General features: G+C 38.3%; 1 protein-coding gene across 2 annotated transcripts in view; it reads right to left on the bottom strand.

Moving 5' to 3' along the window:
• The window catches only part of LOC109099015 (rho GTPase-activating protein 21-like), a 66,733-nt gene extending 57,611 nt beyond the window's left edge, over positions 1-9,122 (bottom strand). For both annotated transcript variants that reach the window (XM_042769785.1, XM_042769793.1), the window contains exons 1-2: positions 8,893-9,122; positions 7,905-8,090 (exon numbers count right to left, since the gene is read on the bottom strand). In XM_042769785.1, the coding sequence (XP_042625719.1) occupies positions 7,905-7,985 (81 nt within the window). In that variant the 5' untranslated portion in view covers positions 7,986-8,090; positions 8,893-9,122. The remainder of the gene's footprint in view (positions 1-7,904; positions 8,091-8,892) is intronic.
• Between the last annotated feature and the right edge of the window lie 9,038 nt (positions 9,123-18,160).

The following is an 18,160-nucleotide window of genomic DNA, read 5'->3' as shown; positions in this document are numbered from 1 at the left end:
TTAGCTTTATTAGCTGTTGCCGACACCTAATTTTAGAGAGGGTAAAGTCATGAAAAACAGCCGTGTTCAAATGTTATCTCTAGAGATGCACCAATTGGCCGAATTGTTTTTTTTTTTCACATGACGGGCCCGGATCGGTGATCGGCCAGGTAGTCTCACGTCTTGCCGATTCAGAGCCAATCCTTTTATTGCCTGCGACGCAATGATGTCACAGCCACGCGTACACTCACAGTAGTGTGTTAACATGTCGCTTTGAGTCAGAATGATTCTAATTTTAATTGCATTCAGTATAAACAGCGACCGATAATGTATTTATGTCGTGCCAGATAAGGCTTGCACAGCCTGAGTGAGTGTGAGAAAGAGACAGCACACACAAAGTAACTCACAGAAATGATATGCATACTGCGGTAGAAAAAAAAAGATATTTACAAATTATGATTTAGGTAAGCAACATTATACAGACATGATGTTTCCCTGAATATCAATATCAACACGTTTGCAATGTGACACAGATTTTATACAATAGTATTTCAATAAACAAGAAGTTAAAATTAAGTTTTTAGACAAAACATTGAGTGTTTTTGCTCAATTTTGCTGACAAATATAGTTCCAATCAAAGCCACAGCAGAACCGTTGTGTGTCTCCGAGCAACACACAACGGTGTTTCGTTACTGATTAAATCTACGTTTTTGAACGAATCGAGTGAGTCAGTGATTTAGTGGCCTATTCATAAGGACAAGTCACTTGCCTTATTTCTGAATGAATCCGCCATTTGAATGAATCGGTTGAATTAATGGATAAATGACTCACTCATTAAAACAGACATTTGCCGCCAACTACTGGTGGTTTAGTCAAATTTAAAAGTATCATTGCAATTTTTATCATTTATTTGTATGTTTAAAAAAATACACTGAACAACGATCTAAGACTTTTTCTATGTACACAAAAAGCATATTTCTCTCAAGTATTGTTCACAAATCTGTCTAAATGGGGGGGTCCGAAAACCAGTCAGTATCTGGTGTGACCACCATTTGCCTCACGCATTGCAACACATCTCCTTCGCATAGAGTTGATCAGGTTGTTGATTGTGGCCTGTGGAATGTTGGTTCACTCTAGGGATGTCAACGATTAATCGTTGATCGATTAATTGTCGATAAGAGATGCAATCGATTAAAACAATCATGGTCGATTAACCTGTTTGATTTTGGGCTGCGTGCAGCTCATGCGCAAAACACGTGCGAGTGGCTGTGACTGACGGTGACGGTATAGAAACATCAACATTCATTCAAAATGTACAAATTAAGCTATTAATGTGATTTAAACTTTAAAAGTACATTAAAATAGAAACAACACAAAGTTATTCAACATGGAAAGCAATAGAAATGTAGTAACTAATAATTTCCCCAGATAATTGTTTCATACCTTGCACTTTGCAGGGCTGCGGGACACAGGACAGAAAGGCTATCAACTTGTTAATTAGTTCCTACGACTTATTAATTTGTGGCAACTGTCCATGTTTCATTAATATGTTCCTTAAATAACCCATGATTTAATTGAAATTGAATGAATTCTTAATTCATGAAATCTTTAATTTCCCTTCCCGCATGTTTACCACAGTAAGAGATATGAAAACAGTGATTAAAAGTGAAAGACAATAAAATAAACCTGTGAAATTAGAGGGTTAGACGGTGAGGATTTAGGAAAAGAAACAATGCCTAAATATTATTGAATTTGTGGAAATTCATGACCAACCGTAAAAACCAGAACACAGCCGTGTAAATATAGGCTATGGGCTGGAACGCATCCAAAAGCCTCGCGATGTAACATTTACCAGCCATCCAATTATTCCTCTAATAAACAAAGCTTTTATACCACACTTGTCATAATCAGAGCTTATAATTTGTAAATAAATAAATGCTGGATTCAAAACAGCATTTAAATGGCGCTGTGACCGACAATACGTTTTCCCGGAGCATTCAATGATGTCACTAAACGGTGACGCCGAGCATCGTTCACAAGTTTCTGCATAGACCTAACTAGCCTAGAGCACAGGTTTTCAAGCCCTGGGACAAAATGGGAAAATATATAGCCTATATAAGTAATAGGCCTAACATAAAAATAATTTGTTCTCATAAAAAAAAAAAAAAGAAAATGAAATGAAAAAGAAAAAAAAGAAGCAAAATATATCCGACTTAAATAATTAAGCTAACGAATTTAAAACAGAATTATGGCGGCGCTCCAGCTCAACGCGACTCAGGGTTTTACAGCCATAACTTCCTCGTCCCCAAAAAGGATGGCGGCCTTCACCCCATCATCAATCTAAGATGTCTGAATCGCGCTCTAATGAGACGGAGCTTCAGAATGAAAAGCTGAAACAGATCCTCTCTCAAATACACTCAGGGGACTGGTTCTTTTCTCTGGATCTGAAAGATGCTTACTTTCACATTCAGATAGCCCACAGTTACAGGCTGTTCTTGAGATTCGCCTTCGAGGGTGTGGCTTACCAATACAGGGTCCTCCCATTCGGCTATCCTTGGCCCCTCACACGTTTACAAAGTGCATGGACGGGGCTCTCTCCCCTGTCAGGCAGAAGGGAATCCCCATTCTTAATTACCTCGACAACTGGCTTGTTCTAGCCCAGTCAGGCCTTGCATCACAAAAAAATCCTCAGCCATTTAGCATGCCTAGGGCTCAGGGTGAATTTTGCCAAAAGCTTGCTGTCTCCCAGCCAACGAGTTTATTTCTGGGAACAGCGCTCCACTCTGTGGCAATGACACCAACAATGGTGAAGGAGCGCGCCACGGCTCTACGACGATTAGCGGCCTCTTTCAAGATCAGTGTCTTTCACCCCCTAAAGATGTTCCAAAAGCTGCTGGGTCTTATGGCAGCAGCATCGCCAGTACTAGAGCTGGGTCTGCTCCACATGCACCCCCTTCAGTACTGGTTGAAACCACGAGTTCAACCTCATGCGTGGCACCACGGGCACCTACGCATCAAGGCGAGCTAGGTCTGTGCCTCAGTCCTGACCCCTTGGAGGAGTGTGCACTGAATGGAACGGGGTGTCCCACTCGGTATGGTTTGCAGAAGGAAGGTACCCTTGACAGATGCATCCAACATGGGTTGAGGTGCTCTGTGCGAGGGGATACCCGCATTCGGCCAATGGTCGAAGGCAGAGAGCAGGCTTCACATCAACTGCCTAGAAATGCTTGCAGTTCACCGAGCCCTGCCAGAGCTTCCTGCCAGACCTGAGGGGACATCACATGCTAGTCAAATCGGACAGCATGACGCTGGTGTCGTATGTAAACAACCAAGGCGGGCTATCGTTGACGCGCCTTTTCATGCTAATGTCTCAGCTGCTAGTGTGGGCTCAGCGCAATTTGTGCTCCCTGAGAGCAGTGCACTTGCCAGGCAAACTGAACCAGGGTGGGGATATGCTTTCAAGAAGCGGAATCCCCTCAGAGAAGTGGATGCTTCACCCACAAACAGTTCAGACAATATGGGAGATTTTTGGCAAAGCGGAAGCAGACCTCTTCGAAAACACATCTCATCGCCCAACATATTTCTTCAAGCATGAGGATGCGCTAGCCCTTGACTGGCCCAACCTCCTCCTTTATGCTTTTCCCCCGATCGCTCTGATTCCACAGGTAATCAGGCAGATGAGGGATACAGAGTTCTATTGGTAGCCCCGCTTTGGCAGAACCAGCATTGGTTGGCCAAATTGTCACAAATGCTGACAGCAGCCCCATGGCCCATCCCCTTGAGACTGAACCTTCTTTTTCAGGTGGGCGGAATGATATGGCATCCACATCCAGAGCTGTGATACGGGAATGAGTACTGCGTTCTGTGCCGTGCTAAAAAGGCTGCACGACTCAGTCGTCGCTTCAGTCAAAGTAACCTGAATTCTATGGCGAAGCGGCCGCTTATACAGCCAGAGGCCCCGCCCATTCTGTCTAGCTTTGGCGGGCTTTGCAGCCATAGGTTCATGCAGCACTGCTACCAAGCCATTGGTTCATTTCTATCCACTGCACGAACCGATGGCCGTGCAGTTTCACTGCGTGACTGAATAAGGCTTCAGTTCAGGAGAAAAAAGGGGTTTTCCCATAGCATCTTTACGCAGATGCAGTTCTCGTTCCCGTATCTCAGGGAACCGACGTTACGTTAGTAACAGAGTACATTTTATTCCTCAGTCACTCTTAAAATCACTTTTGAATGAACAAATGTTTCTAACTCCACAAGTACATTCTAAGCTGGAAAGAGGTGGGGATTTCCAGAGTTCAAAAAACAAACATTCTGTCAACATTTACTCACCTTTTTGTTATTCCAAACCTGTATGACTTTCATTGTTCTGTGGAACACAACAAGAGATGTTTTAAATGAGTAAATGATGACAGAATTTATATTAGTCTGACTTTCCCCATTAAAATTGCACAGTGCAACAGTCACAATCCTGTGATATTCCAAAGTTTAATGCATCAAGAGCTTTAAAACTTTGAAAATGAGTAACGGAGCGCTGTAGGCCAAGCACGATGAGTTAATATTATTTACACCGAGGACTATTAATATAAAATGAGTCACTTATGTAACAAACTAAACAAGAAAAAAAAAATACTATTCAAAAACCAGTGTTAATGCAAAATTCCACATTTTAGAACATTAAGTTCAGCTGAGCCACGTGAAACAACAGTGTTTCTCATACATTGATTTATTTGTGTAACATCAACACTGACCGCCACGAATACATTTTCCAAAATGCTTTGACTTCATTGAATAAACATGAAATCTGCACATTTCAAAGTCAAAACAAGGCGCATATATATATATATATATATATATATATGAATGTATCTTTGAAGGGCACCGACTGTCTTTAGAAAAGTTTAATGTCATTTTCATTTAATCTTTCCTATAATGCCTGATAAAGTAACGTTTGTTACCGGGGAAACTACTATTTCTAACACTCAATAAAAACCAACCCATTTCATATATTATTTATAGCCTTTATATTTCCCTGGGGGCAGTGCAGCCACACATAGAGTGTAAGTCTGTGGGAAACACCCACCACACACTGAGTGCAGTCTGTTGGAAACCCTAAAAAAGCACCAAGCTAAAAACAGACTTCAATCTTCCCATTCATGCATAAAATCTTTGGCTCATCTAATCAACATGGAGGCAGCAGGTTTCCCTTCCTCATCACTCAGTATTGAAAGTCCTAATGAAGACAGACCTACCACTGGCAGAAGAGAGACATCCCGTCCCTTGACTCTATTTCAGCAGAAAAACAGAGACAGTGCTGAATATTAGATTAAAGGGGAGGGCTAATGTGAGTGTAAATCGGCAGATGCTATAAATAGATGACCTTCAACCCGCCGTGAATGGGGACAGGGGTTTATACAAAGGTCTTCATTCAGAAGGCCAGTGGAAAGATTCGGCAAGCTGAGCACAAAAATGTTGATTCTTGGGAGTGAACTAATATCACAGCAGGACGGCGAAACCCAACATAAATCACTACCACCCGATTACCTTTTTCCATTGAGGCCACTTCACTTTTTTTTTTTTTTTTTTTTTTTTTTTTTTTTTTTTTAAATGGGAAAAACCTGCTTATGAGCAAAACAAACCGAAATGAAAAACGAAACCAAATCAGTGAGCACATTCACAGCCGCAGGAAAAGATCCAGACCATGTCTGACAGCTCAAACTGAGAGCAAGAGAAAAGATAGTCAGTGAAATTTGAAATGTGAAAGCCATAGTACCCAACTACACAGCAAAAGAAATATTGCACATATTATTTGACAGAGTCAGCATTCAGATGGTCCCCACATTGACCATGTGTTTAAAGGAAGTGTTTTCACACCAGCTGTTTGCATTGTAGCTGCACTTCGATCTGACTGTGTGCTTCCCCCACAGCTCACGTGTGCAGATAAACGGATGCTCCTCGCCTGCCAGAGAATTTCCTTCAAGAACATCCAAAGAATTTCATTTCTTCTGCAGCACACACTTATGATTACAGATTACAGTCCTTCATGTTTCTCTTGAACAACAAAGGAATTTCAGACAGCAAATAAAGCTGTAGAAAAGTGTGGGAAAAGCCAGACTGGTTTTGTTCCGAAATGCACAAGCAGCACATGGGTCATGTTTGCAGGACAGACAACAGTTCATCAAGAGTCAAAACATTAACCAAATCTAAAAACCTTCTAGACAAACACCAGTCTGGACTTACAAAAGACTGAATTTGATTTGCAAACAGGTTCAACACACGTGGCTATAAACTAAACCTCAGCGATACAACCATCAAACAAAGTAGCTACTGCAATGCATGGATAATACCACATAAGGGAACTTTGAAAAAAGTTTGAAATTACTTCAATATGAGAGCAGCGGTAAGGCATTACATTTACAGCTGGCATTCAGGAATAATGAGCAGAGCTGGATAAGGAAGCAGCACAGCATTCCACACAGTCAGTGACAACAACAACAACAGGCCGTACAACAGCACAACTTAATTCAATCTTGTGACCTGAACAACATGTTACTGCTGAGATTCTTCCAACTGAATTCTGTTAGTCAGAACAGAGTTTCCCATTAATTCCACTTTGGAATTTCCCGATACAGTTTCATAATGAACTGAAAATATATTTACACTTCTTATAATAACATACAAGACCTCTGTTGGGTTTTACACAATTGCTTTGGCAAAGCATCGAGATGTGATTTATTGCACTGATCAAAAGTATACTGTCTGTTGCTCTGCAAGTTTCACAATGAATCGATGCACTGTGTTCAGATGATTTCAGAACTTCACTAGATTTGTATTGAGACATCTGGGAAAGGGAATCTTAAGGTTTCCCTACAAAACAAAAGCTAAAATAAAAGAAGATTTAACTCTTGCAAGTGAAGAAATTGAAAGAGTATTGTATTTTTTACTACTGTAGTGTAATCTTTTTACTAAAAAGTTTCATTTTTCATTCACATTTATTTTACGGTGCCGTTTTATTACAATAGTTATATATAACTGTTTTAGGAAAATAATAATAACATTCAGTTATTAGTATTATTATGTTTATCATTACATTCAAATTGTTATAAACACCAAAGTGATAAGAACTGACACACTATCACAACTTTGAAGACCAGGTTCAAGTCATTGAATATACTATTCACTGTTTAATTTGGTGGTTGAAGGAGCTCTTAATTTTGCTCCCAAAGTGCATCAGATTGATGCATTTAATTAAAAAATGGACAATTTAGAAGTAGAAATTCATTGTCTATTCACAACTTATCCCATACCTCATTTATGACAAACTTCTGATGATAGGGTGTGTTTTTCTGGGGTTAATGACCTTTGAATAGCGCTTTTCCTGTGCATACTATATGACTGAAGTAAAGTCATACTCACTATAGAGTACAGTAACTGATGTAGATGCGCAAGCTGTTGATTAAATAAAAACATCTGCAGTACAACACAGGTCCTCTAGCACTCTTATCATAATGACACAAATTTCATAAAGATTTTCTCCTCCAAGCCAGTGCCACACGTTCCAACATTAGTGTGAAGTATTGCTCATATTAAGCCACCAAAAATGAAAATATGCCCAAAAATGTCTTTCTGTATTTGTTGACAAGTTGAATTTTAATCAGTGAAAGAGACCACCTCATTGAAAATGGCACGTGCTGAATTCAAACTTACACAATTTTCAATAGAAACAATAATGCATGACTGGTTAGAAACATTTATGGATGACAGATCAACTCAGTCGGCACACAATCGGTATTTGACTATTGGTTAGAGTCACAGATCTGGGCTGGTAACCCAAAAGGTCATGACGGTCAATGATCCAATTCCATTGCAACCCACCAGCGGGGCTTTTCCTTCTATAAGCATCACGTAGGATAAACCACGGGTCTCACCTCGCAGTGCTGAGATGCGCCGGCATAATCCAGCTCCTCCTCATCATCATCGCCTGAATTCCTCCAATGTGTCGCCATCATTTCACCACTGCAGCCCACATCTAGAGAAACCTCCTCAAATCAGCTCCAAGATCACACTTCAACATCCAAGTGGATTTGGTTTTCCATATGTTTGGGTAAAACACCCTGGAGGATCAAACAAAAAGGCATATATTCAAAAACCTTCAGAAACATTTATTTACTAAAAACCAATAGCATTTAACATGATCATAATAGATCACTTTCATTTCATGTTTATATTTTTGACAACACTTTGGTTTTACTAGAAACATCAGTTTTAAATCTTCAGTGCGAAATTGCATTTCATTTGCAATCAATTTCACAGTTCTCTGCACATCTTCAGGTTTCTAAACACGTTTTGACGCGGTTTCTGATTTCTTTTTTGACAGATGCCACGTGGTTACCCCGTTAACCGTAGTAATCAATCGACTTCGGCCAATATAAACGCCCTAAAAATCGCTCATTCCAGCAAACCGTGAGTCTCTCCCGTGTGCCTCACATTTTCTTTATTAAAATCTCAGAGGTATCAAACACACGAGCTAATTAAACAAGTTTAATCTTGTTAAGATAAAATGATAACCCGGGACAGAGAGCCTAATCGGATTGTAAGAGGAGCGGTTTGATGTGGTGTGGTCAGACTCAACTGGTGTGTGTGTGTGTGTGTGTGTGTGTGAGCGGCTAACAGCCCAGGAAACTTTCTGCTGTGAATTGATGTCGTGTAACGCACTCAAACACAACCGACTGTATTTGCATACACTTTAAAAGTGTCAAACTTCGTTTTCACGAGCAAACACTTGAAGACCGTCGCGTGTTGGGCGAAGTTGGAGCGTTTTGAGTGATATATAAAACCTTTGGCTTTGGTTAGCATGAGTAGCTAGCAAAACAAAGTAAAGGCTAACTGGTATTGTAATGGCTAACCAGCACCTACCTGTTGGGAATAAAGCGCTGATGTAACGCTGTAAACGCCCATTGCGCACCAAAAAACTCATTAAGCGACAGGATAGGTCCGTGTCTTGTCCTCAACCCGAAGGTTTTTGATGGATAAAAACAGTACGAAAGTTTTCCTGTTCCCCGGTCCGACGGACTCGACGCACACGCGCGCACGGCACTAGCAGGATCGGGGCTCGAGCGCACTCGGGATCCTTGGAAACGCCACCCTTTCTCTACATCCAATCAGATTCTTCCTAACACTTCACGTTTAAATTTCAGCCAATGATTTGCGTTCTTACAAATACTATTTTCTCCAAACAAGCTGTTATATCTATCAAGACCCTTTTTTAAAAAACTCTACATTTTTATTTTAATTTTTCACTCCTCAGTTTTTTCTTAATACAGCCAGCGTTTTTGTGAACAATATTGTTTTGTATTATTGAAGCAACCTACTGTAGTGCAACAAAGTAGACAGACTTTTTTAGAAATGTTGTTATCCATTCATTCAGAGATACCATTATAGTTTTCAATAATAATTTGAATTAGCTTTTATTTTCGTGTATCCAGTTTTTATTTTTATTTCACTTAATATGAAATTTTATTTTTTTTATTTTTAATTTATATTATTATTTTTTTATTCGTATTTTTTTAGTTTGATTTTCATTTTACTACATCACATTAAACGGAAATGTTGCTTTGGCAACTGGCTGAAATAAAATAAGTTTTATATTTTAGCTAACATAACATTTAGGTTTTTTTTGTTTTGTTTTTTTTATAGCAAGTTTTCAGTTTGGAGGCAGTTTGGGCACTGAAATAAAACACACACACACTTATAAAATATAAACACACACACTTATAAAATTATAAAACAAAATAAAATAAATACTAAAAACTGAACCACTACATTGTGTACACAAACAAGAGAATCTTAGTACATATTCATAGCAATTTATTCATGTTTACTTGGGGTCTCTGCAACACTTGCTCCATACTGGATATCTAATGCATGTTGAAAACTGAAAGTTTGTTTATAATCAGTTCTCATAGCATTAGTAAAAGTCATGAAGTATCAACCCAATACTTCAAAAATAATATGTTTTATGATCAGACCTCAAACGGAAGGTGAGGGTTAAAGTCAACAGACTCTGTGCTCGTGGGGATGTATGTCCTCCTCCCATCTTTGTTTAGTTGTCATATGCTACCAGAACAAATGGAGCAATGGTGTGGGATGGAACGTCTTGTTTTGGACGTTTTGTCTCTAAACACACACAAAAAAAAAAAAAATAGACAGTGCTGTTGTTTATATTTCACCCTGTGACACAGTTTGATCAGACAATACAAAGAAACTGTTTGTGGTATCCTACTCTTCCACAGAATCTAAATAATTGGCACTTTTAAATATTTGTTATTTATATGGTTTACTGTACCCAATATAGGTTTTCTTAACATCATATGTAAGACAAAACAAAGCCATAGCTATTTTATGTATAGATACTCCAGTCAGTAGGCCAACAATTTTATTCTTGACCAACAGATCATACTTTTCAGTTATAAACGTCTGTCAACAGTTGCATCGGTTGCATGGACAACTATAATCTAGGATAATTATATACTTTTGTCTATGGACAAAATCCCCCCAACTTTCACATGCTCTCTCTCTCTCTCTCTCTCTCTCTCTCTCTCTCTCTCTCTCTCTCTCTCTCTCTCTCTCTCTCTCTCTCTCTCTCTCTCTCTAATACAACTGTTTGTCTGGATTACTGGAGTCACATGCCTGGTTCAAAGCAGGGTCGGGCAGTTTTGGCATGCGATTGGCAGTGGCTGTGGAATGTCTGCACACATACACTATGCCCCACAAAGCAGACGCAAGAGGAGTGGCTGCTATGCTCACAGTCTGACAGAGCTTCACCACACTGGATCCATCATCTCTTTGCCACCCCAGTATACTTAAGTCAGTGTCAGTATTTAGCAGAATATCCCCCGGTTTTTCACAGACAAGGCTTAAGCCTAATCACCATATGTTTTGTCTCAAGATGCACACGAGTAATGTTATTTTGTAAGGCGTGTTAACAAAAAGATACTTAAACGTCCTAATTGATTTATGCCCTAATCCTGGCTTTAACCTAAGCCCTGTCTGTGAAACCAGGCCTATAAGTGATATGCACAATTCATTTGGTATATCGTTCTACAATATTATTTTATTTATATGTTTTCATATATAGATTAATATGGAAAAATACAGCTCTGAAGAATACTGTAGTGTAGTGAATTAGTAAAATACATATGTATGTGTGTGTGTGTGTGTGTGTGTGTGTGTGTGTTTGTGTGCATAATAAATAGTTTTTGTGTATTGCACGTTTGAACCACTACTTTTGTTTGTATTATTTGTATGTCTTGAATAGAATACAGCTCAAAATAATACTGTAGTACTTAGTGAATAATGTATCAGTACATAATATGTAGTTTTGTGTAGATAGATAGATAGATAGATAGATAGATAGATAGATCAGTTAGTTGGAAATAATTCATTGTATATATTCAAGCAGCCGATAACTTGAAAAGAGAGCCCTGTGAAAAGTGTTGAGTTTCTAGTGCCGCACACAAATGTTCCTTTCATTCACGGCCAGCCGAAGGGGCCACCTGTTTCAGAATTTTTAAACAGTGCGGAAAAGAAAGATTGTGTGTTTGGAAAGGTCTTTTTATACATTATAAGTGACTCCCACAGAGATTAGATTACTAATCATACTCAAATAACCTGCCCATTGTGATATTTTGGAAGGTCACAGCTTTGTTTACTACAGTTTCTTCAACCTCACTTATAGGCTACACACAGCAGATCACTTCATATTCACCTCAGAGAGGGCCTGTGCTTGGAAATAGTGAACAAACCCAACAAAAACTCTGGTTAAACAGCCAAACAGAGAGAGGGCTGCTTTGTTTTCACAGCACACTGAAACTCTTCTATCCGCTTCTATTTAAATGCAGGAGTCATATGTCAGGTGTATGAATAAGGCTTGATGGTGCCGCCCATTTTCTATTGTGAATGTCCACTCACTTTATCAATGCCTCACTTTTATTTAACTGGCAAATCATGAGAACAAAACTAAAACATCAGGACAACAGATTCATGTTGCTTTTGTGTGCTCCTTTTTTCCCTTTCTTAGTTTTGTGAAAGCCACGTAGATGAGGATCCATATGTTTACAGTGTGTGTGGGGCTTGCTTGCCATGTGGCATTGCCACTGGCCATGTGGTTGCTAAGGTGTTCTGAGCAGATTGTGTGTTGCTATGCAGCTGCTTGGCCTGGTCCTGCTTACTGCCCAGGTCAAAAGAGCCAAAATCTGGTCCTTAGATATGTGCGGGGCCCATCTGAATGCATTTTGTTTTATTGAACTGTCAGGCAAAAATCATACATCTGATGGCTTAGAAAAGTAATAGCACAAAACCCCCACAAAAAGCTGCAAGATATGACACTAAGATCTAGTATCATTTAAATAAATAAATGTATTATTATTATTATTATTATTAAAAATAAACTTTTATTTGGCAAAGATGCATTAAACAGATCAAAAGTGTCAGTAAAGACTTTTCTATTGCTTTGGAAAACATTTCTTTAGAATAAATGCTGTCTTTTTGAACGTTTTACTCCTTAAAGAATCCTGGAAAAAGTATCTAATTATTTATAGATTTATTTATTTACAAAAATAGTGAAAAATCTTACTCGTCCCACACTTGTGAATGGCACTATTTATCATAATTGCAATTAATTACAAAGAAACACATTGAATTAAACATGAAATTAAGTAGAAAGACTAAAATAGTATTTTCTTGTAAAATGTTATCTAGTAAGTTTTTTTTTTTTTTTTTTGCAGGATATATATTTATATATAGCCAATCAAGCCACAATGTTTTCAGTTGTATTGAAATGAGCATATTTGACACTTTGGTATAAACTAATAATAAATACATAGTTTAAATGATATAATTTTTAATTATATTATATATAATTATATAATTATCCACAATTACAATTATTATTAATTATAAAACTATTTAATGAGTGCTTAATTGATAGTAGTATAATAATAATTAATAATTACAATGTAATAAAGGCAGAATTCAATACTTATTGTTATTGTTTATATCAGAATCAGAATCAGAATCAGAATCAGAAAGAGCTTTATTGCCAAGTATGCTTGCGCATACAAGGAATTTGTTTTAGTGACATAAGCTTCCAGTACACAAAAGACAACAACACACAGTCAAAAAAAATAAAAAATAAAAAACCCTTTGCAGATAAATAAGTGTATAAACAATTGTGCTATAAATGATAATGGAATTGGATTGAGTAAGATGCAGGGATGTACTAGGATGAAGGGGTAACAAATAAATATAAGGATATTGCACATTTTTATTGTATAAGTGGGGAACATTTAACTGTTCATGAGGTAGATTGCCTGGGGGAAGAAACTGTTCTTGTGCCTGACTGTCCTGGTATTTGCGGCTCTGAAGCGCCGGCCAGATGGCAAGAGTTCAAAGATGGGGTAACTTGGTGTGAGGGATCCAGAGTGATTTTCTGAGCCCTTTTCCTCACTCTGGATGTATACAGTTCTTGAAGGGTGGGCAGGGGAGTACCAATAATCCTTTCAGCAGTCCGAACCGTTCTCTGTAGTCTTCTGATGTCTGATTTTGTAGCTGAACCAAACCACACAGTTATTGAAGTGCACAGGACAGACTCAATGACGGCTGAGTAGAACTGTTTCAGCAGCTCCTGTGGCAGGTTAAACTTCCTCAGCTGGCGAAGGAAGTACAGCCTTTGTTGGGCCTTTTTAAAAATGGAGTCAATGTGATTGTCACACTTCAGGTCCTGAGAGATGGTGGTTCCCAGGAATCTGACTGACTCCACTGCAGCCACAGTGCTGTTCAGTGAGGGTGAGTGGGGGGAGTGCAGGGGGGTTTTCTTCTGAAGTCCACGATCATCTCCACTGTTTTGAGCGTGTTCAGCTCCAGGTTGTTAAGACTGCACCCAGACAGCCAGCTGCTCAACCTCTTGTCTGTAAGCAGACTCGTCACCGTCCTGGATGAGACCGATGAGTGTGGTGTCGTCTGCAAACTTCAGGAGCTTGACAAAGGGGTCTTTTGAGGTGCAGTCGCTTGGTGTACAGCGAGAAGAGCAGGGGGGAGAGAACACATCCCTGAGGGGCACCAGTGTTGGTGGAGCAGCTGTTGGACATGAATTTCCCCAGTCTCACTAGCTGTTGCCTACTCTGTCAGAAAGCTGGTGATCCACTGACAGATAGAACTAGGAACCAGAGAGCTGGGTCAGTTTGGTCTGGAGGACTGTTGGGATGATGGTGTTTGAAAGCCGAAACTGAAGTCCACAAACAGCATCCTCACATAAGTCCCTGTTTTGTCCAGATGTTGCAGGATGAAGTGCAATCCCATGTTGATTGCATCATCCACAGACCTGTTTGATCGGTAAGCAAACTGCAGGGGGTCCAGTAAGGGTCCAGTGATGTCCTTCAGATAAGCCAGAGAACCAGTTTTTTTCAAACGACTTCATGACGACAGATGTTAGAGCCACAGGTCTGTAGTCGTTAAGTCCTGTAATCTTGGGTTTCTTTGGAATGGGGATGATGGTGGAGCGTTTGAAGCAGGAAGGCACTTCACACAACTCCAGAGATCTGTTGAAGATCTGTGAAAAGATGGGGGCCAGCTGGTCAGCACAGGTTTTCAAACAGGCTGGTGTAACGCCATCTGGGCCTGGTGCTTTTCTTCTTTTGTTCTTCCTGAAGACCTGGCGCGCATCATCTTCACAGATTTGAAGAGCAGGAGGTGTAGAGAGGGGGATTGCAGGAGGTGTTAACGGTTGTGTAGAGAGATGGTCAGAATGGGTGTTGGGTGTTTCAAATCTACAATAAAAACTCATTCAGGTCGTTAACAAGTCGTTGATTAGCCTCAGTGCAGGAGGATGGTGTCTTGTAATTAGTGATGGCTCTCAGTCCACTCCACACTGAAGTTGAGTCGTTGGAAGTAAACTGGTCTTCCAACTTTTTAGCGTAGGTCTTTTTAGCCGCTCTAATCTCTTTGTTCAGTGTGTTCCTGGCCTATATTGTCACTGTAACGTCTTATTTGAGCTTTACAGCACAATTTTGGGGGGGGGGGCTTTTAGAATAAATAATATACTGTATATTAGAATATATTACCAAAGTAAACCTGGTTTTTGATCTACAGTTCTGTTTTGTACACAGCAAACATTACAGGTTTTACATGATCATAGATTGAACATAATTTTGCACATTCAAGGTTAGTAAGGGATTTTAGACGGAAAGAAAATAAATATTTACAGTCTGTTCATTGAGTTTTGGCCTGTTCTTTTGCTTGTGCGTCTCTCTGCATAGCTATCAGACATTTAAGGAAGCAAAATCAATTATTTTTGCCATTTCCTGAAGTATCCAGTCTAGACAGAGAACCCTCCAACCTCCAGCAGAGTCAGTTGAATACACAATACATTGTCTATCTTTAATTAGAGGCCAGAACTGACACATTACAGAAATGCACCACTTACACACCACTGTAACAGGAAACTCACTGCCTTGAACATGGAGTGGGCATAAAATATGCCATGAGTCACATCCTTGAAACCAACTTTGCCAATGGTATAGTCTACTTTAATTTGGGTGGAGACTGGACACAAAGTAGGAGTTGATCTTTAATGCTTATTTTAGCTTTTACTAGTTCCTCATAGTCACGTAACAGATAATAGTATTGCCTGATACTGTAACTCTGTATGGTCACGTAGACACTGGTTTGCAATCGTTTTGCATTGGGAGAATTGAGGAACTGTGAGACTGGTTACGACAGGAAGCTCCTCCAGCAATCCTGCAGTCAGAATGAGTTGCATTAAGAGCAAACTGGTGTACATAGCCTTCAGGGGGTTTTACTTTTAAATAAATCATTTTATCAAATTAGTAGTACAGTATGTGTCAGCTATTAATGTGATCTGTAAATTATAGGCTTTCAAATGAATGTAGATATATGTCCAAATCAAAAGAGCTCAATTGAATATAATACAGCATTTACTTTTGTCCAATGACCCTCAATCAAGTTGATTTTTGCCTTTTGTATTAAAAATGTTGTGCATTTTTCTTAAGTAAAAAAAAAAAAAATCTGAGGCCTGATTTATAAAATCAATCAGATTCGATCCTAAATTACACATTAAAATTGAGCAACCAATTGGGTTTATAAAGGCAAAAACCATTGTGAAAGTGTTCTTATGCATAAGCCAAATGAAGAGCATGCATACAAACTTTTTGCACTATATACTAGTTATAAAAATAATCGAATATTGTTTATTTAAATGTAAAGATAAAAACAACATGCATTAATGTTATTGTATTAGCAAATGAGCAACTGCTTTGTGACAATTGCAGTACTGAAGTTAATTGAATTAATTTATTGAATTGCATATGTCCACACTGTTCACTTGAATTTAAGATGCACTTTGATTTATAAAGTAGGATGCATTTAGGATTTTTTTTTCTTTCTGTGCAGATCAAATAGAAAGTAGAAGTGGTTAGGATTTTGTTCAAATTCAAAACATTCAAAACAGCTGGAAACAAGTCATTTTAGAAGGACTCTCAGTCAAAGTACTTATATTAATGGCCTCTAGAGCCCTGAGCAACGAACAAGCTACATATCATAGGACTCATTAGGACTCATTAATGACTTAATTTCATGCATTGGGATGACTTTGTTTTTGACAAGTCAGAGGATGCCTTCACCTCACAAAGTCTGTTGCCATCTGTTAAACATGCTGGAAATCCCTAATGACACGGACAGCAGTCCTGTGGGGGTCATTAGGTCTAATGAGGGGTTTTAGTAGCCAAGAAATATCAAGTCATGTACATCAGGGTACAAACACACTTATAACATTCCCAAATTCCAGGATGAAATTGTCTCCACACACACAAGCCAACTTCATGAAAACCACAATGAAAACAAAAGGTGTTCATGGCTTCTCCTATCACTTTCTACATATCTGTAAATCTTTATTGGTTATTAAAGCTGCTCTAAAGGCAAATTGTGGCAAAATTCTTAATTAGGTTCTTATATATATAGTTCCATGTTTCTATAATTTTGGTCAGCAATTTTATGTTCAATTGCTAATCACTGGCCTGTTTTAAGCATGAAAATGACAATTCATTACCCTCTAAAAAATGCTGGGTTGTTTCAACACAACATTGGGGTCAAATGGACTAACCCAACCGTTAGGTTAAATTTTTACATACAAAAGTTGGATTGAAATAACCCAGCATTTTTTAGAGTGTGTGTTGGCTTGACAAAATTACAGAGCACTGCTACTGTAAAAGCTCTTCTCCAAACAATGAAATCCTTTTTTGACTGTAACAAATGTTCAAGCTACATCCACCAAACTCAGCAGCTTGTAACTTAATTTTCTTTTCGATTAAAACCATATTGTATCTGATCAGCAACTTCTCATTAATAAGTGAATGTGAAAAAAATCCAAAGGTTTGAATGTTATCATCATTTACCATGCTATTACTGCATTTCCCCTTTTTTCTTAATAGAAAACTGAAAAATTAGAATTTTTAAATTTCAAACTACATATGAACCTCACCAAAAACTGCTGCAAAATACATATTTTTCCTCAACATTAGTAAGAAATTTCAGATGATTATATAATTGGATGAAATTTATAAGGACATATAATCTGAGAATTACCAGTATTTAACCCATTGGAATGAAGGAAATTTAATTACATTTAAATTAATTAAAAATTAAATGTATGAAACCTACATATGTATTTCTAAAAAACATCAAAACAGCAAATACAATTCTGAAAAGTTTTCAAACAAAACATTCATTTTACTTTCATAAACTAAATAAAAAATTTTTCATGGTGCAATAGTTTGACAATAGGCAAACATATTCATGAATTCTCAAAATTCAACTCCGAAAGAGTGTGAAATATGGGGAATATATTTCACCAAAGTTTTCTGGGACTAGTAACTTCCTAGATAATTTTACAAAAAGTATTTTTAAATTTTTACAAAGTGACCTGTAGCCTACATGAAATGTGTAACTAAAAAAAATGTATCTCTTCCGGGTCAAAACAGACCTGAATGAGGTTTAAATGACATAAGGTCAGCTTTCAACATCAAGACATTTTAAACTTTTTTTTAAAATCAGACGATGCTTTGTCAAGCCAACATCGGAGTTTTCTTAAGGGCATAGTGACAAATATGAA

The sequence above is a fragment of the Cyprinus carpio genome, chromosome A2 (genome assembly GCF_018340385.1).
Source record: "Cyprinus carpio isolate SPL01 chromosome A2, ASM1834038v1, whole genome shotgun sequence".
Classification (NCBI taxonomy): Eukaryota; Metazoa; Chordata; class Actinopteri; order Cypriniformes; family Cyprinidae; genus Cyprinus; species Cyprinus carpio.
This window is presented reverse-complemented; position numbering and strand designations above follow the sequence as displayed.